The sequence below is a fragment of the Cygnus atratus genome, chromosome 18, assembly GCF_013377495.2.
Source record: "Cygnus atratus isolate AKBS03 ecotype Queensland, Australia chromosome 18, CAtr_DNAZoo_HiC_assembly, whole genome shotgun sequence".
In the NCBI taxonomy this organism is placed as follows: domain Eukaryota; kingdom Metazoa; phylum Chordata; class Aves; order Anseriformes; family Anatidae; genus Cygnus; species Cygnus atratus.
The window spans coordinates 10,313,085-10,336,165 of record NC_066379.1 but is presented as its reverse complement, the minus strand read 5'-3'; the positions used below and the strand labels follow the sequence as shown (position 1 = coordinate 10,336,165).

At 55.4% G+C, this 23,081-nt stretch overlaps 1 protein-coding gene across 2 annotated transcripts; it reads left to right on the top strand.

The window, feature by feature from the left end:
• The first annotated feature begins 785 nt into the window (after positions 1–785).
• Positions 786–23,006, top strand: WIPI1 (WD repeat domain, phosphoinositide interacting 1). Of its 2 annotated transcripts, XM_035558814.2 has the most exons (13): positions 786–937; positions 2,552–2,634; positions 4,151–4,320; positions 8,089–8,185; positions 12,099–12,196; positions 13,215–13,307; positions 13,632–13,702; positions 14,606–14,713; positions 15,496–15,660; positions 15,852–15,959; positions 17,204–17,325; positions 18,057–18,157; positions 22,471–23,006. In XM_035558814.2, exons 1-13 carry the CDS (start codon positions 867–869, stop codon positions 22,516–22,518), a joined length of 1,335 nt encoding a protein of 444 aa, XP_035414707.1. In that variant the 5' UTR covers positions 786–866; the 3' UTR covers positions 22,519–23,006. The 2 variants fall into 2 exon arrangements, with proteins under 2 accessions (XP_035414707.1, XP_035414708.1); XM_035558815.2 differs by lacking the exons at positions 17,204–17,325; positions 18,057–18,157; positions 22,471–23,006 and adding an exon at positions 16,117–16,344.
• The last annotated feature ends 75 nt before the right edge of the window (positions 23,007–23,081 follow it).

Genomic DNA, 23,081 nt, shown 5'->3' with positions numbered 1-23,081 from the left:
CCAACTCAACCCGACCCAACCCAACCTGACCTAACCCAACTGAACCTAACCCGATCCAACCAAACCCAACCAAACCAAATCTAATCCAACCCAACCTAACCCAACCTGACCTAACCCAACTGAACCAAACCTAACACAAGCTAAATGAACCTAACCCAACCCCAACCTAACCTAACCTGACCTAACCCAACCAACCAAACCTGACCTAACCAAACTTAACCCAACCTTACCCAACCCGACCCGACCTAACCCGCCTGAACCTGACCTAACTGAACCTAATCCAACCCAGCCGGACCTAACCCAACCTGACCTAACCAAACCAACCAAACCTGACCTCATCTGACCTAACCGAACTTAACCCAACCTGACCTGACCAAACCCGACCTAACCCAACCCAACCCAACCCAACCGGACTTAACCCAACTGGACCCAACCGGACCCGACCTGCCCTCACCCAACCTGACTTAACCCAACTCACCCCAACTGACCTGACCCAACCTAACCCAACCCAACCGCACCCAACCCTACAAAACCCAGCCCTCCCCCCCCCCCTTTCCCCTCCCTTCCCCTCCCCTCTCTCCTCAGCCGCCCCCCCTCCCGCTCTGCCCCCCCCTCCCGCCGCACCCACAACACCACCACGTGGCCACGCGCGTCCCTTCCCCACCTCCAACCAATCGCAGCCCTCCCTGCCTGCCCGGCGGGCGGGACCTCCCCGCTTTTCCACCTCCCATAGGCCGAACCGCAAGCCCATCACCGGGAGGGGCGGGCCTTACGGGGAGCCGCCGGCCAATGGGAAGCGCCGGCGGCGCCGCCAGCACGGCGGTGCGGGGCCGGGGCCGGGGCCGGGAGAGGGCCGCGGGCGCTGCATGGCGGCGCAGGGGCAGGGGCAGGGCGGGCCCGCGGCGCTCAGCTGCTGCTCCTACAACCAGGACCGCACGTAAGCGGCGGGGGGGGGGGGGGGGGTCGGGGGCACCTTGTGTGTGAGGGGTGAGGGGCAGCGGGGCCGCCACAGGCGGGGCAGGGGTCCCGGTCCCGTGAGGGGTCCTGTGAAGGGTCCCGGTCCTGTGAGGGGACCCGGTACCGTGAGGGGTCCTGTGAGGAGACCCGGTCCCGTGAGGGGTCCTGTGAGGAGACCCGGTCCCGTGAGGGGTCCTGTGAAGGGTCCCGGTCCTGTGAGGGGACCTGGTACCGTGAGGGGTCCTGTGAAGGGTCCCGTGAGGAGACCCGGTCCCGTGAGGGGTCCTGTGAAGGGTCCCGGTCCTGTGAGGGGACCCGGTACCGTGAGGGGTCCTGTGAGGGGACCCGGTCCTGTGAGGGGCGCGGGAGCTGTGAGGTGAGGGGCAGGGAGGCCCGGGGAGGGCTCATCGCGCCCTGCTGGTACCTGAGGGAACGGGTGGGGAGCTGGGGGCGCCTCTTGTCACAGGTAACCAGCGGTAAGACCAGAGGGAACGGCCTGGGGTTGTGCCAGGGGAGGGTCAGGTTGGAACGAGGAGACGTTTCTTGTCAGAAAGAGCGGTCAGGCGTTGGGAGGGGTTGCGCAGGGAGGTGGTGGGGTCACCGTCACTGGGGGTGTTCGAGGAAGGGTTGGACGTGGTGCTTGGGGACATGGTTTGGCGGGTGCTGGTGGTAGGGCAACGATGATCCTGGAGGGCTTTTCTCAACCCTAATGGTTCTGTGACACCACGCCCAGGCATGCAGCCCCAGCACAAGGAGGACGTGGGGCTGTTGGAGTGGGTCCAGAGGAGGCCACAAAGATGATGGAGGGGCTGGAGCACCTCTCCTGTGAGGAAAGGCAGAGAGCTGGGGATGCTCAGCCCCAGAAGGGAAGGGTCCAGGGGACCTCACCGCAGCCTTTCAGTGCTTGAAGGGGGCTTATGAAAAAGATGGGGAGTGACTCTTTGCTCAGTCAGATACTGACAGGACAAGGGGGAATGATTTTAAACTAGAAGGGGAGAGATTTAGTTTGGAGGTTAGGAGGAAGTTCTTCACTCAGGGTGGTGAGGCCCTAGTATAGGTTGCCCAGAGAAGCTGTGGATGCCCCATCCCCAGGGGTGTTCAAGGGCAGGTTTGATGAGGCCCTGGGCAACCTGATCTAGCAGGCAGCATCCCTGCCCATGGTAGAGGGTTGGAACTGGCTGATCCTTGAGGTCCCTTCCAACCTAAGCCGCTCTATGATGTGATATATCTAGAGGCAGCCCAGCCTGCAGCCCCCGGAAGTCACCCGAGGCAGCTCAGCTCCTGCCTCTGCAGTGTGAGGGGTTCCCAACAGCCCTCCCTGCAGAGGTCTGTCTGGCCATCTCTCTGTCCATCCGTCACCCCAGGATCAGACAGTGGGTGATGTTCTGCTGGCCCACGGGGGTGCTCACTTTCTGCAGGCTGCAGCAGCCACAGACAAAGCACAGCGCTTGGGTTTCCCACATTAAGTGCTCGAGGCTGGAGCCAGAGTTGTGCCTTGACAGATTGCTGGATCAGGAACTGCCCCATCCCCTTATCTGCAGGAACTCAGGCCATAACCTTGCCATCAGATCTCATCTCTGTCTCATCTTTGCAGCTCTCTGGCAATTGGAACCACAACTGGATACAAGCTTTTCTCCTTAAGTTCTGTGGAGCAACTGGACCAGGTCCACGAAAGCAGTAAGTCTCTTCTTTCTGAGCAGTGGCTGACAGCTTTAGCTACGTTAAAGAACTTCAGCCTGCTTTGAGTGAGTGATTCTGCGTATGGCTGCTGCAGAGATGGCATCTGTCTCCGCTGTTCCCTTATCAGGAGAGGAGCAGCTCTGTTTACTGCCCTGTGCATAGCAGCCTTTAGAGCGAGCTGCAGCCTCAGAGAAGTTTCTGAGCCACCCGCAGTACTTTCACAGAGCTGGAGGAGTCCCACAAGTTTAGAATCCAGCTTCTTTCTCACTCCGTCGTCAGCCTGACAGCAGCAGCTTGTCCTGCAAGCCAGCGTTCAGAGCTAGTTCACTGCTACATGTTTCAGACACGTCTGGGAAGCTGCAGGCCACCAGTGCGGGTTCTGTGATATTTACCTTGAGGTGGTTTTCATGGGCTTCCAGTGTAAGAAGATCACTCACAGCAGACTTCCAGCGTTAGCTGTGCTCCGAGTGCACTTAGCAGCCAAAGACAAGTACAACCTCACGGAGCACATACTCTCGCCATCACCAGAATTGTTTCAGCACCAAATGAGATCCAACTCGCCCCCAGGAGATGCCTCTCTCTCTGCTGGCTGTAGTGGGAGCTTCAGCAGCCAGGCACAGCTGCCTCGTCTGTGGCACAGCTCGAGTCCTTCTTTGCCTTACAGGGTAAATGAGCTGCCATATGGCAGCAAGCCACAGCCACCTTTTAAAGTTGTTTAGGAGTTCGGATTCCCCTCAGAGGCAGATCCAGAGACAAAAGAGAAACAGATCCCTGCTGGTGTTGTGCTCAAGGTAATGGGCTGAGATGGAAGCAGTCCTACGTCTTGGTTTTAGAGCAGTCCTTGTACCTCCAGTGCAGGACAGCCCAAGCACTGGGTATGGTTCAGGACTAGCTAATTAGAAGGTGGAGTCCCTGATGACTCAGGTACAGCAGGGCCATTGTAACGGTGCCTTTTCAGTGTAAGGAGTCATCCCAAGCAGTCACTGCAAGACTTCCCACACCACTGTTCACCACAGCCATGCCAGAGCTCTGCAGAGAGCATGACCCTAGTGAGGAGGAGGGATTAAAGGGTATCAGCTTTCCCCTGCCTTAGGGAGGCTGGGAGAAATCAGACACCATGCAGAACAGCCAGCGAGTTCCACGCCGCTTTTTCCTTACCTCAATAAGCCCTGGCTCGTTTGCTGCCTCCAGGAAGGTCCCTGACCAAGCTGACTCTCATTTCCTTTGGTAAAGGTGAGGGCTTCCTTTTTATATCCCGTTCCCAAGGATTGACTGCAGCTGGAGGGCCCTGCCCAGGAGGGGCACAACAGCATTCTGCATCCAGGGAGGTTTCCTTAACCCCTTCCTCCTTTGATGCTTTGTGCCGTTTATGAGAAGTTTTTAACAAGAGCAGATGTTGAGCTTCTTAGCACTGAGCCTTCCAACCCTATTCCCTCCTGAGTCTCATTTGTCACAGCAAACAAACCAACCATAAACCAAGCTAAAGACCGCCTCGCTTTTCTTCTGTGCCCAGATGAAATCCCAGATGTTTACATCGTGGAGCGTCTGTTCTCCAGCAGCCTTGTGGTCGTGGTCAGTCATGCCAAGCCACAGCAAATGAATGTCTACCACTTCAAGAAAGGGACGGAGATCTGCAACTACAGCTATTCCAGTAACATACTGTCCATCCGGCTGAACCGTCAGGTAAGAGGCTGGGGAAGTGGGCTGGCCCAGCTGTCCCAGTTTGGCTCTCTGCTGGTGCTGACTGTGCACAGAGCAGAGGCCAGCTGGGACCCTGCTGCCTGGAGAGCAGCCGCAGCCCGGGTCGGTTTGCACTGCGTCTCTGAACAGGGCTTTGAGGGGTAGGTGGGTACATGTTCTCCTCTGCCAGCTCCACCTCAGGCCTTGTAACCTCTGAGAGAGGAGGAGTAGGGCTGTGGATGTCATCTGCCGTAACTGCTTGAGTAAAATCGTGCTGGGTCCTTGTTTTCTTCGCAGGTACACAAAGGTTTTTTGTTGTTTGTCTCCTTGCCTGTTCAGCATGCAGTTCTGCCCAAAAGACACCTTTTCACCTTCCCCTCTCCCTTGGATTCCACTTCCTGACTTCAGGACCCCCTCTGCGATCGTTGTTGCAAATAAGACTGTCAGAGTTGGTAACAAAATCCAAGAGTATCTCAAACTCCATCGATGAGGCCAAAGGCTGCTCAAGTACTGTTAGCTGCTGGGTTTTATTTTTAAAGGTATAGGAAACGTTCTGACCGCTGGGAAGAAGGCTTTTAGACTGTTGTTCTCTGAACTGACACAGCCTCACACAGTCCTGAGCCCTATTTGTAGGATTTAAAGTCTTTTTTTTTCCATAATTATTTTCAAAGTATATGCCATAAGAAGCTGAGGACATTTTACAATGAAGAAATGAGCAGTCTGGGTAATTGTATATAATCAGCCTCTCCTCAGTTAGCAACAGTGGGTCCTGCAGTAAAGCTCTCCCGTAAGGAAACTCTGGGTTGAGCTTCCAGTAAAGCTGTGTTTGACGAGAAGTTCCTGTGCTACAATTAAATCTGTCCTAAATTGATTTTTTTCACTTAAACGTACAACGGAGCTGGCAGAACGAGGACTTCTGCTGAATTGCAGATAGATGTATATGTATAAAAATAAACTGGGAGGTTCTGCTTAGCAGTTCTAGGAGATCTGGGAGGAAAATAGGTCCAGGATTTTTCCCATGTGCTGTTCCAGTGACTGCCTGAGGATGATGTGTAGGCAGCCACGCTCCTTGGCTGCGTTACGAGCTTGGGTTCAAATCCCAGGCTGAGCTCATCCACCGACCATACCACAAACAAACCTGAAGAGATTTGAAGATATTACGGATGGTTGGGCAGGCAGAAGATAAATCACTGGGCTTTGATGAGCTAGAAGCCAAGGGCACTGTCCCCAGAGGAGGGATATTTCTACCTGTGCAGCAGAGCTCCGGGTGTAAGCATGACCTTTTTCCTTGGTGGAGGCACCTGCTCTCCAGCCTGGGCAGGGCTGTGATCGCACACATCGTGATACCTGAATTTCAGAGCTAACTCCATGTCTGCCTGCTGCTCTGACCCAGGAGCCCACATGTACGCCATTCGAGTGCAGAGAACTAACTCTGTTTTGTGCAACTATACAATTCCAATCTCCAGTCGAGATTTAAGCTGGTGGCAGTCGGGTTCTGCTCGTGCTGTCATGTTTGAACACCTTCCTGGGGTTCAGAATGAAAGCCTTACTCTTCTAAAAGTCTGTATAAGGCTGAGTCCCTTATAAGCCATTAACACAGGAAGACAGTAACGAAGTAGGAACAGATCTCAAACAAATGGTAAATGTTTTGATTTGACCTCTCCGTGGAAAATCCTCGTTGTGCAAGCAAAATAGTCCCTCGGCTGTTGCTGATCCATGGGAATTCTTTGTTTCAGGCTCCACTGTAGCTCGAGTTTGCATTAAACTAGATCGCGATTTATCTCAAAGGGAGCAATAAGGCTGTGCTGTGGGACTGCTGAGAAGCTGTCCTGTAACCTCCCTGGATTTTCAGTTACTGTACTGAAACCCTCCTGAATTCTTTGGAGAGGTTTGATATTTTTTCTAGCTGTGTCCATGCCCAGCATGTTTAAGTCCTCAACACGCAGCTCAGCCACTAACCTGAGCCGTGTCAAGCTGGAGCAGTACAGAGAAATGCAGGAAGCAGTGCCTTGAACACCGTGTAGCAATCGCAGCGCCAAGCACCTTCCTGAGGCTCTGTCTGTGTGCACAGTGAGGATAAAAACCTTTCCTCACCTCGACAGGTCTTTCACTGATGCCAGCCTGGGCTGCAGGGCTGCACAGAGGGCAGGAGGCAGAGAACCAGCCCTCTCCACTCCCAGTGAGCTTGTCCAGGCCTCTTTTGCCTCTTCGCCTCCCACCCCCATTACTCAGCTCATCCTTTTCTTGGGTTTTGTCCCTGTTGGTGCCAGCACCCTGTGCTGCAGCTCTGGCTGCTGCTTTGCTGTCATCTAAAGCCTCCCTTCACCTGTGCAGCACCGGCAGCACGCCTTGCAGTTCTGGGAAAGCACACGGTGGCTTTGCCGAAATCAGCTGTATAAATATTACCCTGACGGTCTCTGCTAGCAAGCTGATGGCTGTTACTGGAGAAAAGGCAAAGTCTTCCTGGAAATGCAGAATGGCTCTGACACAGCCCCAGATGCTGTGGTTAGCAGGAATAGAAGTGGGAAAGAGTTTGATCCGAGGGGAATGGTGGAGGAAGGCAAAGATTTTCTAATGTGGGTGTTTTCAAGTTAGTAACTAAACTCCACATTTAGATACTAAATAAGTGGCCTCATTTCTAAAGAGGTGGAGGCTTCCTGTACATGGATTTGGATGCTTCATCTTCAGGAGCCTGGGCAGAGTCTGGCCTTACATTTTTATTGGGATGTTTTCAGGGCTTCTGGACACTTGGCACTAATACAGGTGGAGCCGTGCACTCCCTGGGGTTAGAAAGCACAACCCCTCGGCCAGATCCAGAGCCCGGTCCCAAAAAAGCCTCTGCAAAATGCTTCCGTAACACGTAGAGATCTGGACCACGCTGAGACACAAAGCTGAGTGATCACAGAAATGGTGGCCTAATGCTAAGGTTGCAACATTAGGCTTCCTTTTTCCTTTCTGCCTTTCCTGCCCATCGTTTGGCAGCTCCTCGCTCAGCAGCTGCCTCTTGGCTGAGTGGGTGGGTGTTCCTGATGAGTTCATTCCACAGAAGAGGTGCAAGCACATTAACTTAGAAATACCCTGCCCGCCTGCCAGGCTGGTGTAAATACTAGATGTGAAGCACTAACCTCTGTGACTGTCCCTGAACAAATTGTTCCCCCCGGTTTTATACAATTCTACACAATTCTGGGCACACAGAGCGCAATCCTGCCTGCTGATGTCGACGCGTTAGGTTTCGCAGAAATGGGAGGCCCACCGCTTGGGTGCTTGCTCCCAAATTGGGAAGAAGTCAGGGCAAGGGGCAGGCAAGCCCATCTGTAGGCACGCTAACAAGCAGGAGTGGCAGCCTCTCTGCCCCGTGGCCTATATGACCAAAAAAGTAATTTGCTATGAAAAAAACAGCAGAGAAAAGTTGGGGTAGAAATAGATGGTAACCAGGACCTAGGGTGTAACCCAGGTGTGTCCTCGTGTTCTGGGGCCTGGAGATGTGGAAGATCAGCTCTTAAGAGTAACAGAAATCATCACGTTTTATCTGCTTTCTAATGCAAAAGCAGATGCAGGCAACTCTCAGAAGCAGAGCCATACAAAATCGAAGGCTGTCCAGTGAGAGGGGATGTAGAAGCAGAGGAGATCCCGTTTCTGTTGCATTTCGGTAAAATCCCCGCAGAGCTTTTCTGACAGCGAAGATGAGGGTGCGTGAGCTGTGGGAGCAGCAGGCAGAGGCATTGTGCCTGTGCTGGTGAGGTTCTGTTCATGGCCCTTGTGTCCTTGCAGAGGCTGATTGTTTGCCTGGAGGAGTCAATTTACATCCATAACATTAAGGACATGAAGCTTTTGAAGACCATTCTGGATACGCCTCCCAATGCAACAGGTAAGCGCGGCAGAACTGCGTGAAAGGGAGAGGCGAGCTCTGCAGGAGCTTTGTTCAGCGCCGGTATTTGTGTTAGAATTGAAACCAGCCTGCGGTCTGCGCGCTCGTAGCAGCCCAGCTCATTCAGCGTTGAGGAGCCAGCAGTGTCTGGAGGCACTCAGCTGGGCTTGTGAGAGAGGAAACCCTGCTCTGCCCTGAGCAAATGCTTCCAAGGAGAGCAGGAACGGTCAGCAGGGTTCGAGGAAGGTTCGGTCTCACCCCATCCTCTCGCAGGATGACCACGCAGCTTCCCGGAGCGCGCCTTTATTCCCCGTACAAGAGTGAAGCTGTAGGGCAGGCCAGGACCGCAAGCTTCCCTCCATGTACAGGATGACTTCAGATCCCCCCTCTGGGGCTCGCTGCCCTTCCTTCAGCGTGCCCCGTGTCCCGCAGCGCTTTGAAGGAGCCGCGCCGTGCCTCCGAGCAAGCCAGGGAGTTCCCAGCAGCCCGGGCCGCCACCTGATATTACTCCAAACACACGGGAAACCCAAGGGGCAGGGCAGGGCAGGGCAGGTGGCTGCAGAACAGATCCTCCCTGTGCAGCGTGGGGTGAATCCGCCTTTCCTGCTGATGGGAGAGGAGCTATTTTTAGCGGCGAGCAGGGAAACTTGGCTGCGTGCCGGCGGCGCTGCGATCTCCCCGTCACAGGCTGCGGCGGCGTCTCGGGGGCGGCTGCTTGTGAAGTTATCGATGCGCTCACGCCTGGCTGCTTCTGGGCTTTCAAGGGATGCTGTTCCAGCTTCTCCCCTGACCTACTTCAGGTCTTAACAGACGGCCTCTCCATGTGGATTAAACATCCCCAATGCTGCAAATATAATTGAAGTTTAAAACCTTCCCGAGAAAGCCCCGCCGTGGCAGGACGGACGGGGATACCCAGGCCTGGAGCTGTTCCGCAGGCGGGCTGAGCAGTTGGGTCGAGCGGTCGGGTCACGGTTTAAGAGCAGCAGCAATCAGCAATTCCTGGGACAGGACGAGGCTGCTGCGGATCACAGGACTTCATACGAGCTTAATTTTCTAAAACCCTTTTACCGCAGCAGCTGTCACTGAATGAGCCGAGTGACAAGTGCTGTGCCACGTGTGCTCCCTTTGTCCCCGAACATCTGCGCTGCTCCCAAGCCTGACCCCACGCACACCGTGTCCAGGAGGCCAAGGCGGCGCAGCCTTATCTCTCCTTTGCCAAGCCCTTTCCGAGCAGGGATCCGGGGATTTTCTGCCCGCCCATGGGGCAGTCGCTGTGAGATCTGCACCCGTCGCTTCTCAGAACCCAGCTCCCGACCCTTCGCTGTCCTTCAGCCGCTTGGCAGCGCGGGGCTGGGCCCGGGGAGCTCGCAGCACGCAGGGGCAGCCAGCGCGGCTGTCTCGCAGCTACGGGGGAAGTGCGGTGACCTCCGGCTCCCTCGCACGCACACGCTGTGAGAGGCGATGCTTCCTGCGGTGGTGATGTGCACGGACTTTCCAGGATGACTGCACACGCTCCGGGTTGTCCCCTCGGTAAGGTCTGGCCAGCCTCCTCCACGCAGGAGAGAGAGGAAAACGCCCGGGGTGGGCGAGTCTGGTGTTTTTCACGTGTGCTCAAAGAAGGAGTGAATCTCCCTCCTTAGAGGAAACCACGCTGCGTAGTCGTGAGCTTCCAGCTCCAGGCGAGAAGCACCCGAGCGTGTCTGAGCCGCGCCGCAGCCCGTGGGAGTGAAGCAAAGTCCCCGGGGCAACGCAGCGCCCTGGGAGCGGGGCTGGCTGCCCGCCACCGTGAGCACACCGGCGTGGGAGCCTTTGCCATGCAGGAGAGCACCGGTGGCTCCTGTCCCCAGCGAGTCCTGGCCTGATCTGCTCCAGGGAGGGCAGGAGAGCCCAAGGGAGCGCCGTGGCTGCGAGGTGACTCATGGCAGAGGCAGGATTTGTGCCGAGGAGGTCATCGAGCTCGTGCTGACGTGCGTGCCGTGAGGGCTGAGAGCTGCAGCTTTGGGAACCACCTCACGTGGATCCCCTCACCCCTCAGATCCCCCTGGGGCTGCTGGCTGGGCAGCCAGGCCAGGCTTCCCCAGTGCAGCAGCTTCTCTCCGCGCTGCTCGAGGAAGCCACCTGTGAAGCCGCACTCCCAGGGGCGCTATGCTGGGCAGCGCCAGGCTGTGCCCCCTTCCTGAGCCCCCTGCTGCATGCGCCGCCCCTCGCCGGGGCTGTCAGGTGCCGAGAGCAGAAGAGCATCTTCAAAGGCCGCCCGTGTCCCTTGTGATCCCCGTTCCCTGTGCGTCCCCGAGGTCAGCTCAGCACACTCCATCTGTGTTTTCCCCTGGCCTGGTTTCCCGTTTGCCTCTTCCAGACGGGCGCGGAGCAGAGGGAGAGGCTGACTCACGCCAGCCGGCTCAGAGCTCGCTTTGTTCAGCTGGAGCCTTCTCTCGATCCTCCCTTTAGAGAAAGGGCTGCGAGGATCCCCCCGGGGCTGCCGGGCTGGGGGAAGACCCTCCTCAGACGACCCCCGTGCTCGTCACAAGCAGTCTGTGGGCTGTCCTTGCTGTCCTGCCACCCCTCCCTCTTCGGGTGCCGTCACCTGCCTTTTAATTGCCTGCACTTTGCTGCTGCAGCTCCTCTTCTCCGGCGCTCACGGTCCCTGGCGTGATGTAAACGCTTTTGATTGATGGGGAGTGGACCTCCGGGGCCCCTGGCTGATCCCGCAGCTCCTGGCTCTGCTGCTGCGGTCTCTTTGTTTAGTTAGAAACAATGACCTGAAACAAAAGCTTCAGCTGATTCTTCCCTGCTGCTGGGCCGGGGCCAGGGCGGCGTCCCGACACGACGTGTTGCACGGCGTGTGTGCGCGTGGCTGTGTGCACCCGTGCACACGTGTGTGCGTCCTGGTGCGGGGAGCGAGGCGCGGAGCCTGGCGGGATCCCCGACAGCCTTTAACCCCGCAGCTTCCTCCGCACGTGGGGCTACGTGGGAGCCCGGGCGGGAGCCAGGAAGCTCGGGGTCGTGCCGAACCCTTGAGTGGGTTCTGGGAGGGCTGGGAGCACGTGGCCGCGGTGCAGGAAGCAAGTGAGACCCGCTGCTGTGTGTGACGGGATCCGCTGGGATGGTCCTCAGCCAGCGGCAGAAAGCAGAGGCAGGAAGGGATGCTCTTTCCTAGGTCACTTGCGGGGCAGGCGGATGGAGAGGCCTACGCACACATCCATCCATCCACTTGTCTCCTGTAATTCCTGCTCTCTTGGAAGGGGAAGTTTGGGAGACTTCTGCTCGTGTTGGCGTTCAGACAGATGGTCGGTACAGCGTAGAATTCCCTCCGTGGTAACAATTCGGCTGGGTCCAAGTTCCTTGCCTGCCAGAACCTCCCCGCACAAGTGTGGCGTCTGCTGTGTCTTTCTCTGCTTCCCTTTTCCTCTGGGAGAAGGAAGTGGCACTGCCCAGCCCCACGGCCGCTGCACGGGCGCCATGGGGCTGCGTGCAGGCTGCACGGCTCATCCGAGCCTCCAGCCGTGCGCTTACACCCTGCTCACAGCCGCAGGCGTCCAGGTGAGCCTGGACAGGAGTCCCGCTAGCCCTGAGACCACGATGTCCCTCGCTGTGTTCCATGCACCTACTCCTGCCTTCTCAAAGGAGACGATTAAGGGGGGAGAAGCCAAGAGCCTGCTGTTGAGCAGGACCCGGGCTTTTTCCGAGCAGGATTTGGGGGAGGCGGTGGCGGGGAGAAGGGAGCCGTACTGTCCCGCACCAGCAGGTGTCCCCACGGCTGAGGCACCGCCAGCGCGCAGCCGGCCCGCGCCTGGTACCGGACACTGGCCCAAGCCGAGGCAGCGCCTGAACCCCCGCGGTGTCCGTGGCCACGTCTCCGCTTTCTGTCCTCCACCAGCAAACAACCTCAGCTGCGTCCCTCTCGCCTTGCCAGGTCTGTGCGCTCTCTCGATCAACCACGCCAACTCCTACTTGGCTTATCCCGGCAGCGCGACCAGCGGAGAGATCGCGCTTTACGACGGAAATACTTTGGTAAGTGCAGAGCTCGCCCGTTTGGATACCAGCAGGGCCTGAAAACAAACAGCAGCACAGCAAGGCCAACAGGGCCTTTGGGGAGGATGAATAAATGCACTCCGCCGAGCTGGGCTGCAAGGAACTCCCGGGGCAGGCACGTTCCACATCCCCCTTGCTTGGACGCCACGCGAAGCAGGCAGCCTCTGAGATGACAACATCCGTTTCGCAGCTCTGGATGTGGAGGTAAACGTGCCCCCCGCCTCTGCAGCTGGGGGGCAGCTGCCAGGCTGACATGGACAAGGGTTCACGTGAGCTCTGGCAGCGTGCACAGAGGGAGCGATGTCACTGGGGTGGCTCACAGAGGTTGGAGCTGCTGCGGGTGCAGGACCTGGGCAGCTGCTTTGCCCCGCTGCGGGCTGGAAAGGATGCTGAACCCAAAGTCAAGGCGAGGGCAAGGTGCCCGCGGCCCCTCAGGAAATCTCTCCCTGGCTTGGGTCATGATTATCTGCGGTTTATGCCAGGGCTTTGGATTACATAAGGCTGCCGCTCTGTACGTGCAGCAGGAGCTGAGGATCTGCAGCAGGGGAGGAGCAGAGCTCGCAGGGAAGGCGCGCTGCTGCTGCGAGAGGTACTAGCGAGGGCCTGGGCTCCCCGCAGGCATCCGAGCGGCGTCACTGCAGCAGTCTGTGCCGTACAGGCGCGGTGTGCAGAGAGCGAAGTGCACAGGGACCTGCCAGCCTTCAGCGAGGGCGCAGCCACGAGCCTGCAGCCCGCTCGGGAGAGGTGAGAGCTGAGGACTCGTGCACCTGAAAGGAGCTCTCTGTAATCACAGCGCCTGCGGTGCGCGGGGAGGGAGCTGAAGGCGAGGCAGAGATAAGAAATGCTGAGGCTGTTGAAGGGATACCAGGACTGTGATACGGTCCCGTGAATACACACAGGCGCTCCCGGACAGGGCACACGGCAGGGAACGCCCTGCCCTTACGCAGCGCGAGGAGCAGCGTGTCTCTTTGCACTCACGTTACCTTCTGTCCTTCAGAAAACAGCCTGCACAATTCCTGCCCATGACGGCCCTCTGGCTGCCCTGACCTTCAACTCCACCGGCTCGAAGCTGGCAAGCGCTTCCGAAAAAGTGAGTGAGTGAGTGAGTGCTGCTGCATTAACCTCGTCGCCACAGCCAGCCCGCAGCTGGCAGAGGGCTCGCAGCCAGCCCTAGCACTTCGGCTGCCTGCTGCAGGGAGAGCGGGGCCTTAGGGCAGCCCCTTCCTAAACACAGCTCACAGGGGAGGGGCAATAAAGGGATTCCCACTTGTAAGAGGCCACTGCGTTGTGTTCATGTTGACCTGGGCTGGCAAACAGGGCCTTGGCGTGTAAGGAGTTTCCTGGGTGTGTCAGAGGAGGGGCTCGCGCTCTTTGCCCTGCTCCTGTGTGATCTTTCCACTTGCATTTTTTGCAGGGCACAGTCATTCGGGTATTTTCCATTCCTGGTGGGCAAAAGCTCTATGAATTCCGGCGAGGGATGAAAAGGTCAGTTCATTCTTCTGTCGGTGACAAGCTGACAGAGGGCTCCCAGAGCAGAAATGTAAACACAGGGGCAGGGCAACGTCAGATCCTGGCGGCTCTGGCGTCTTTTGCAGAAAGAAAACAAGAGCGAGCGTATCAGATAGAAATGTCACTGTGCCAGACAGCCACGCTGCGCCCAGCTGCCGCTGGCAGTTTAGTGATTCAATTCAGTGTGCCACAGAACGGGACAATTGCAGAGAACAGAGGTAGATTCAGTCCATTTACTCCGTCCTTTTGTTGTTCCTTACTTGAAATAATGAAGTCTCCAGAGTTATCATCCTGGCTCTTGTCTTCTCAAAGGAGGTGTTCTGAAGCTAAAAGTCACTTGCGCAGAGCCCAAGTCTTGATGGCAGCCATGGGCTGTTCCTGCCCTCCTGTAGTCCCTGTCAAATGCTCCGGGAGATCCTTTCCTGATCTTCCTCCCTCCCCTATCCCTGATCTGTGATTTTACACACTTCTGCAAGTACACAGACCGACATGACCGAGATACCCTTGCCCTGCTGCGCCTGCACAGGAAGAGATGCCACCTACACCTGGCCATCCAGCACCTTGGATGTCCTCCCTGGCCTTTGCAGTTCCAAAAGCTTCAGCTGCTGTGGCGAGGCAGCGCAGCTGTTTGCTCAACAGACAGCTGTGTGAGCAAGGACGCTTCCACCTCTCTGGCTGGCTGTCACTAACTAAGGGTTATCCCCAGCTCTCAGCGAAGGGATTAGGGAAATGTTAGTCAGCCCACAGCCTCAGCAGCAGCCAGGCAGGGGGCTTCTCTCTCTGTATGGGTCCCCTTCCTCCCTGTCCTCTGAGCAAAACCTAGCAGATCCCATTTGGTGATGTGCCAAGAGGTGACCAGTCCCGTCTCCTTGGCCCTAGGTACGTGAACATCAGCTCCCTGGTATTCAGCATGGATTCCCAGTTCCTGTGTGCTTCGAGTAACACGGAGACGGTGCACATCTTTAAACTGGAGCATCTCACTGACAGGTGAGGGGGATGGCCTGGGCTCACCTGCCTGCCCCAGGGCTGTCTGTGCTTCAGGCACCTGCCTTTACGCAGCTGGCCTCCATTTCCTCGCCACATGTTCTCCACCAGCTGCAAACTCTCTCTTTGGCTTTGTGTCCTGATGGACTCGCTCCTTGGAAAAGCCACACACCGTGTCCCTGCTGTCAGCTCCCCAAGGACCGGTCTGTGTTTGTTAGCTGCCACTGTCCCCTGCCTCCTTCCCTGTACCCAGCCAGCCTTCCCCTGGCAGCAAGGTGCTGCTCGTGCTGGAGATGCCAGAGCGAACCCAGGCTCTCCACTGTGCTGGGGCTCTCCACGAGCTGCCAGAAGGGTCCCACCAGATGCATGAGCGTCCCTGGCCAGCGAGCCCATGCGGCTCATCCGTGGGGAGAGATTCCGTTGCTGCAGGAGAGAAAGGGGAATTCTGATACCGGCTCATTCAGTCTGTGAATCTGCTACTATGAGAGTCTGCCCTGGCACGGCAGGGGGTTGGTCTGCAGGCTTCTAACGCTGCGGTGGGCACCAGGAACAGAAGGCGCAGCACAAGGATCAGCTCCGTGTTGTTTTTCCTTGGTGCAAACACGTCAGCCCTTCTGGGTAGACAGAGAAGGGCTTCTGCAAGGGTGCCCAGGGGCACAGGGGGTACAGCTGCTCCAAAGAAAGCCTTCCACATAACTGAGACCAGGATCGTTTTTGTTGTTCCTAACCTGTTTTGGCACGGATGGCTGTGGTAGCCCTACTGATGCTGCTTTGTGACCCCGCAGCCGGCCAGAAGAGCCTCCCACCTGGAGCGGGTACATGGGAAAGATGTTCCAGGCTGCTACCAACTACCTCCCTGCCCAAGTATCAGGCATGATAAACCAGGACCGAGCTTTCGCCACTGTACGCCTGAACACCTCCGGGCAGAGGAACGTCTGCGCCCTCTCCACGTACGTATTGACATCTGTGTCCCCGCTGCCACGCCAGCCTTTGAGCAGACACAGCTATCTGTGCGGAACACCACCGCTGTGGCCCGTTATCTGGCACCCGTGCCTGCTGCAGAGCACACAGCGCGTGTGTTTGCTGCTTCTGTGTGTGCGTGCAGCTGTCGTGTTTGGGCTCACGATGCTTTTTGTGTTAGGATTCAGAAGCTGCCTCGACTGCTGGTGACCACGTCAGATGGACATCTCTATATCTACAACTTGGACCCGCAAGATGGAGGAGAGTGCGTCTTAATTAAGAAGCACAGGTACCGTACCTCCAGTGTGCTGGAGTTCCCTACGTGATTGATACAGAGGCTGATTTTTAAAAATTAAGAAAGGGAATTTCACCTGAAAGCACAAAACGGAGCTGTAGGAGCAAGAGCTTTAGAACTGACTTGTGATTTTAGTTGCTTGATCTGACAGACGTCAGAGAGGGCCATATCAGCAGGCAGGGACCTGGGGCATCTAGCAGAAGAAACCAGAGACATCCCGAATCCCCCGGCAGCTGTGGGACATCTCAGCCTAGATGGCAGAGCTGGGCAGGCTTCCTCAGGAGACGTCTCCAGCAGCAGAGCACTGACCACGAGCGGGGCAGGAGAGCAGACCACCTTCTCCAGGCTGGAGAGCTGATTTTGGAGGTGTGATGGCGCGGAGCGGCACTGGGAGCTTCCGTCAACAAAAACTCTCACACATGCATGCCTGCAGGCTCGCGGTGCCAAAGCGGAGCCTTCTGTGCTGCCGTTCGGTTTGTGTGCCAATAAAATTAAGCGCATAACCCCACATCTGGGCTACTTGGCTCCAGATGTGAAGCCTTTGGGGTGGGGTGCGATGTAACATGTTCTCTCAGCCGGGACGTGGCTGCCGGCCAGGAAAATGCCAGCAGATTTTTTAAAAGCCGCAAAACAAAGGCACTTGAAAGCTGCGCTGTCCAGCGTGCTCCGGCCGCCGGCCTCCTGCCTCCGTCAGACCCCGCTGCCGCCCCTGTGCTCCCGTTGTGAAGCAGCCGTCCGGAGCTGGCAGGCCAGCGTCCTGTGTGGGTTCCTCTTTTAGCATCAGAGGACTGAAAAGGGCCCTTGGGTCATGAGTTACATTACATCATACTATATCTCTGCTCAAACTCCATCCTAAACTAGCCAGCACTGCTTTTCTCATCTAGTCCACTCCTGTTGGAAGCCCTTCGGAGCCCCCTCCATGATTAGAAACACTGTTTGCCTTTGTAACCTAAAGCTTTTGTGGTCAGTCTGTTCCCTTCTATTCTCATGCCAGCATTGTCCTCCAGCCGAAGTAGTGCTTTCCCTATCTTCTGCTCCCCCCTGCTTTATTTGTAGAGCACAATGATCTCCTCCTCTGCAGCGCTGTAAGGGCTGCAGGCAGAGCCTGGCCGCACTGGTACAAGCGGGTGAGGTGCTTCAAGGAGACGTGGATGCACGCCGTTGTATCGGCCGGTGCTGGGGAAGGAATGGACGGAATCAGGACTAACTCTTCTCCCCTCTTGCCCCTGTACAATCAGTCTGCTTGGCTCAGGAAAAACGGAGGAGAACAAAGAAAACGACCTTCAGCCTCCAGTACCTCAATCTTACGCAGCGACTGTAGCCAGACAAAGTACAGTGCCTTCAACTTCCACCATGCCAGGTGAGCATCGCGGCTGCCCTTCCTCGGGGCAAGGGAGCAAGAAAGCCCCTGGAGCAAAGTGGCAAGTCTCCAAACTTCCAAGGGTTCGTTGTAGCAAAACACCCCGTGTGCAGGGCAGACTGGGACAGCAGGGCCCTCTGGAGCTCACCCAGTTCCTCCCCCGGGATGGCTCAGGCGTTGTCTGCTCTGCCTGCTGGGCCCCTCGTGCAGCGCTGCTCACAAACAGGCCCCTGGCCGAGCAGAAACCACATCCGAGCTTTGGAGCTTGTCTGACAGCAGTCTGCCAGCTGCCAGACGGGTTTCCAGGAGTTGGAACCATGGCTGTGGAAGTCAGATCTCACTATTTTTGGTGTCGAGCTCACTACAGATTCTCCTGAACCTGTTGCACTTCACAGAAACGAAGCTAGCACTGAATTATTGCAGGAGAGGACTGGGTGACTTTCATTATATTCCCTAGTGTTAAGGCGTGCGTACAGATGGGGATCCCATTTTGGAATTGGGGCTTACGTTTGGGGTGGGAGGAAGCCAACTGCTGCCAAAGAAGCTAGTCCGTTCCCTAACGGGTAGTGCTGACAGAGATACCTTTCTCTACAGGCGTCCCTCGGTGCCCTGCCAAATGCCACAGAAACCAGCTCTGCGTTAGATCAGTGATAAAAGAGCGTCACAGCTGTTTGTTTCCAGCCTCCGTGCATCCATTTATCAGCGATGTTCTGCGTTTTTCACTTTGGCAGGTTATTCGGAGGACGGTGGTGCCCTGCGAGGAGAGGTCATCCCAGAGCATGAGTTTGCAACTGGACCAGTGTGTCTTGACGACGAGAATGAGTTTCCTCCTGTGAGCATTCGGGACCCCTAAAACAGCAGTTCAGCCCTCATGCTAAGAAGAAAGTGTTAACCTCTTACAGAAGAGATACTGTTGCCCTGACCTTGTCCCAGTTCACTGTGAAGCCTAAAATAACTAATTAAGGTATAGGGACAGTGCCAGGAAAGTTACACCCCCTAAATGGCAGCTAGGGATGGGGCAAAGATGATCAGCGTAATAGAGAGGGAACCGAACAAAGTAGCAGAATGAAGTGCAGATCCAGAGCTGACCTTTGTGCCTTGCTCAGATTTCTAGTATTAACAGTAGTTTTAATTTGAACAATACCATCATTTAGAAATAAAAATGTAGTATTCCCTGTTGCATTTCCAGTCAGTTGTATTAGTTTATGGGAAACAACTGGAACATACCTGAACCTCATCGGTCTCACCATTTCCGAGCTAACTGAAAAGGAATCTCGTTTTCTGAGCACAATGCTGAATAGCACTAACAGAGTTTTAAACCTTTTTTTGATTTTTAAGTAGCACTTTCTCAGTTACCATTGGAAGAACATACTGGCTTTATAAAATCTAACTTAAGCCTGGCAGTGTCTCTCCTGCTTCTCTTCCTATTATATAAGCATTTATTGTGTTAAACGTTTAACTGTTAACTGGACAGATGTTGCTTACGGTGCTGTAATCAGCAGTGTCTTCATAATAGCAATGCATTAATACAGCAGAATATTGTAATGGATTTCCAGTTGTGGACTTGGCAGAATTTTGAACCCCTTACTCCATTTTTACATATCCTGCTGCTGGAGTTGTGCCTGGAGAAGGAGGAAGTAAAAGCTTCATTGGGATCCCAGGATTTGTTCCATATGCTGAGGCTGACCTCTGTAAGGCACTTTCATATTAACTGCTGCAAAGTGTTATTTATATAAAAGATGATTAGCTCATGACTCCCTTTGAAACACTGCCCAAGAGCAACTCTTCAAGTCACATAAACCTTAAACCGATTCTCCTTTGTTACCTGTAACATAGCCTGTTGCAAACCGAGAACAAGAGTTTTCTAATTCCCCTACGCCGTTCCCTAAGAAGGATATTTAAAATGTCTCCCCTTCGGTCCAAGTTGTTTGGCTGCAGAGAAGCTGCCAGCCCAGGCATCTGGAAGGAATGTTCCAAGGAGCAGCAGGGCCAGAGAGAAATCCTTTGCTTCCTTCTGATGAACCTGCTCTCGAACATGCGCTTTGGGGACACGCAAATGCCAGCGAGCAGGAACCACGCTGCTCCTGAATGAGCCTGCCTGCTGGGACTACGCTGTGCAAAAACAGCCCCAAACCCCTGCTGTACAGCAGCAGGCGCTTTATTAAATGGACTTTGATCTGTCAAAATCCTGTGCTGTAATTAACCCGGCAGAGCCACTTACATGTGTAACGGTAGGGAGGAGGTGGTGTGGGAGGGAAGGAGCTATCCGCAACTACTCCCTGGTATGGGGGCTCAGCCGTTGGAGCTTCCAGCTAGTGTCTGCAGCTAGGACCTCCGGTTTTCCCCTCCGCTGCTGACGGTAATGTGTTTTGCATCTGGCCTACTGGCTAGTGCGGCGCTGGCTCCTGCTGGGTTAGTGCTTACGGAGACTGGGTCGGGATGTTTTGATGCTCTGAATTTCACTGAACTCCGCTGTTTTCTCAGTGCTGCAATGTTCGGTCTGGGTGACTCGTTCAAGAGGGGTTTCAGGGACCGAGGAGAAGGAGGGAGAGAAAACCTGACCTTATCCAACAAAAATGTTTTGACAGCGTTCTGTTTTGCAGAAACATGGGAAGGGTTTTGTTTGTTTTCCAGTGTGCAACAAAAAGACATTTTAAAACCTCAAAACTTGTGACAAAATGGAATATTCACCCGCAGCCCACGCCACGAGCAGGGCTTTGAACTTAGGCATACTTCTGGAGAAGCAGCCGTGCTTAGACCCAGCAGTTCCTCTCCGTTTTGAAACATTTTGCTCTCAAGTGCTGGTGAGCAAGACTCCAGAAGCTCAACTGTTAATAACAAGGAAATGCAGCTTCAGTCTAACGCACGATCTGGTGTGATTGCGGAAAACGGCCTCTTCATTAAGTGGAAGGAGGGACAGGTCAGAGAAGAGATGAGAAGCCCAAGGAGGGCTTACACAACCTGACCTCACCAAGAATTAATGTGGCTATTGAAACTAATTATGGCAGCACTGCTGAAGAACCCTGCAGCAAGAGGTTAAGCAAGTTCAGTTACGTGTCTCGCTTGCACCGATGGGATGGATTAAGTGCTTTCAGGTCCGCTAGTGGCTCTGGAGTAGCTGATGATCTGCAGGAGGTACGCAGGCATCACTGAGATGGACAGCGGGCTAAAGCCTGAGGGGAGAAGAAGGTGCTGGTTTTGAGGCTGGGAGAATGCCGCACCACCCTCCATCTGCATGATCCTGGCTTCATGGGAAGGGAAGAACGAGCCCAGCTCTGGCTGCACATGGTTGTGATGATCCCAGCCGTTATCTCACCACCTGGCTAAGCAGTTGCTGCTTCTCTCCAGGCTTATCAGTGTCATTGACGTTTCCAGTGGTGTCGGGAGTTGCCGGTGGGTGCTCGGGCCCAGCAGGGTGCTGCTCGGCCAGCTCAGCCTTTCAGGAGGCACCACAGGGTAGGGCTGTGAGGTTCGACAGAAGAAATCCTACAGGATTCATCAAGAACAAAGCCAGATAGTGTGCGTGGACCTGAAGAATACATACCAGGGGAACTCTTAAAACTGCTGGAATTCAGTAGGGAAGGGGATTTCCTTCAGCAGATTGGTCAGCGCCTTTCCAGGCAGACGTGATCAGTCCTGCAGCTGGCTGCGCTCTGAAGCTCGTCAGCTTCAGGACCGGAGTTGACGTGAAGGCTTTAACAGGACAGGCATTTCATAACGTCAGGCCAGGTTGTGGAGAGCAGTCAGCTCTTCAAAGACAGCATCCCCTCGCTGATGCTCAGTCTTTAAAAACATCCCTTTCACTCACAGCACACTGATTCTTGGCTGCCTCCAAAACTTGGGCAGCCTTCCTGTGCTGCCTGCAGGCAGCAGCGTGAGCCCCACCGTGCCTCCAGCAACCCCTGCACCACAGCCAGGCAGAAACCCCTGCACTGCCACAGGGAGAAGGCTCCCCCAGAGCAGTGCCCAGCATGGGGTCTGCAAACATCGCTGCCAGGCCGAGCCAGCGATCCTAACGGGAGCAACCAGGCTGCAGGAGCACCTTGGGCTGCGCGGGACCCGTGTTTGCCTCCTTGCTGTCGGACGCCCGGCGTTTCACTCGTTCTGTTGTGCAGATTGTGACACTAACGATTCTCAGTGATTTTAAGAGCTGGCTGTTAGCCGAAGAAAGGCGATAGACTCAGCTGTGGAACTGTACTAATAATATTTCAAAGGGGGGTTGAGCAAGTCTGGCCAAACCTAAGTGGCCTCGCGTTCCTTCCGCAGCTCCTGCCCCCGTAGCTCAGACAGGAATTTGGGGCAGCCAGGGCTTGCAGGATTAAGCCCAGCTTATCAATACAGCACCGGAGCTCCTCAGGCAATCCAGCACCAAGGCCTTGTGCCTCAGAACCAGGCAGGTGACGTTCCTGCAGGCCGTGGAGGGGACGAGCAGGCACAGCCCCTCCGGCAGCTGGGTGTGGGGATGGCACCGGCACCGCTGGGGGCTTGCGGCCAGGCTGGCACCCACCCGGGCAGAGCCGTGCCCTGGTGTCTGCGTGGGGGCGCCCACCCAGGGGGCTCTGCCCGAGCTTCCAGAAGCAGGCGTGGATCTTACCGGGGTCTCTGATCTCGTCTTGTGGCATGCGTTTGAATGAAGTGTCTCGGGGTCTTTGCTGCTCCCCATTTCCTCTCCGTGCTTTATCACCGAAAGGTGTTGCTGGTACTTAGGGTAGGCTTCCCCTCACCCCGTTCAGCCCCAAATGTAGGTGTTTAACTCCGGCTTCCATCTGGAGTCCCCAGGGAGACCCAGAGAGGCACGTCCAGCTCCTTTCCCCGCCTGCCACGCCAGGAGCTGAGCTCTGGGAGCACTCAGTGGGGCAAATGAGGCTCACCCCGAGTAACCCAAGTCCTGCAAGCGTGGCTGTGCTCCGTGCCAGCTAGATGCAAGAGGCCCTTATCGCCAGGCCAGATGGTTCCTGTTCCCAGGACTGTAAATTTGGGGAGGGGGGGGGAGTAAATAAATAAACCTCTCACAAATCTCCCTTTGAACGGAAAGTAAAACACTGCAGGACATCCCTCCCCCTTCTCCTCCCATGTGCGTAAAACCGACTTGAAACACACCCTGTTGCTGGGAAAAGTAAGGCCATTCTGTTTTGATTTTGGTAGATAATCTTGTGCCGCGGAGGTCAGCCGGGCAGAGCGAAGAGGTCATGATGAGACGCAAACATCCGCGCGTAGGACAGCTGCTGGGAAGCGCTTTGGAAAAGCCAGGATTTCGAAGAAGAGATTTGCATGTCCTCAAGAAAAGGAAAAAAAAAAAAATCCAAGGTGGGCCACTGCTTTTTCTACAGTACGTGTGAGCGACCACCCGGCCCGCCAGCCCCTTCTTTTTAATCGTGTCTGGGCGGGTGTCAGGGTACTGTATGCACAGCGCTATATTTAACAGGTATCCTAGAACCACATTGTAAATGCTAATTTAATCAGATTTGTATGTAACCAGAATTTTATATACCTGTTTTTCCCTTTTCTAATTTATGCCGTTTTATGTGTATAAATGTACTTACAGCAAGGTATATTAAACTTATGTCTTTGTACAGGATAGCCTATTTTACCCAGGCAAAGTATTTTTGCAGTGACATTAGAGAAGATTTGCAATTTGCTGCGTTTAAAGCCAGAAATAAAGTCACGGTCTGTCCCTGGCAGCTCGCTGCCCGTGCTCCTGCTGTTCTTTGTGGGGCCCTAAAGATGTCAGCCTTGATTAAGCTTCAGCGAGTGGG

Bases quoted from the DNA above. Each gene is read 5' to 3' on its own strand.
- WIPI1 (XM_035558814.2), top strand. From the start codon at position 867: ATGGCGGCGCAGGGGCAGGGGCAGGGCGGGCCCGCGGCGCTCAGCTGC. The intron at 4,321-8,088 runs GTAAGAGGCTGG...GTGTCCTTGCAG, and splicing joins CCATCCGGCTGAACCGTCAG to AGGCTGATTGTTTGCCTGGA. The intron at 15,960-17,203 runs GTACCGTACCTC...CTGTACAATCAG, and splicing joins GTCTTAATTAAGAAGCACAG to TCTGCTTGGCTCAGGAAAAA.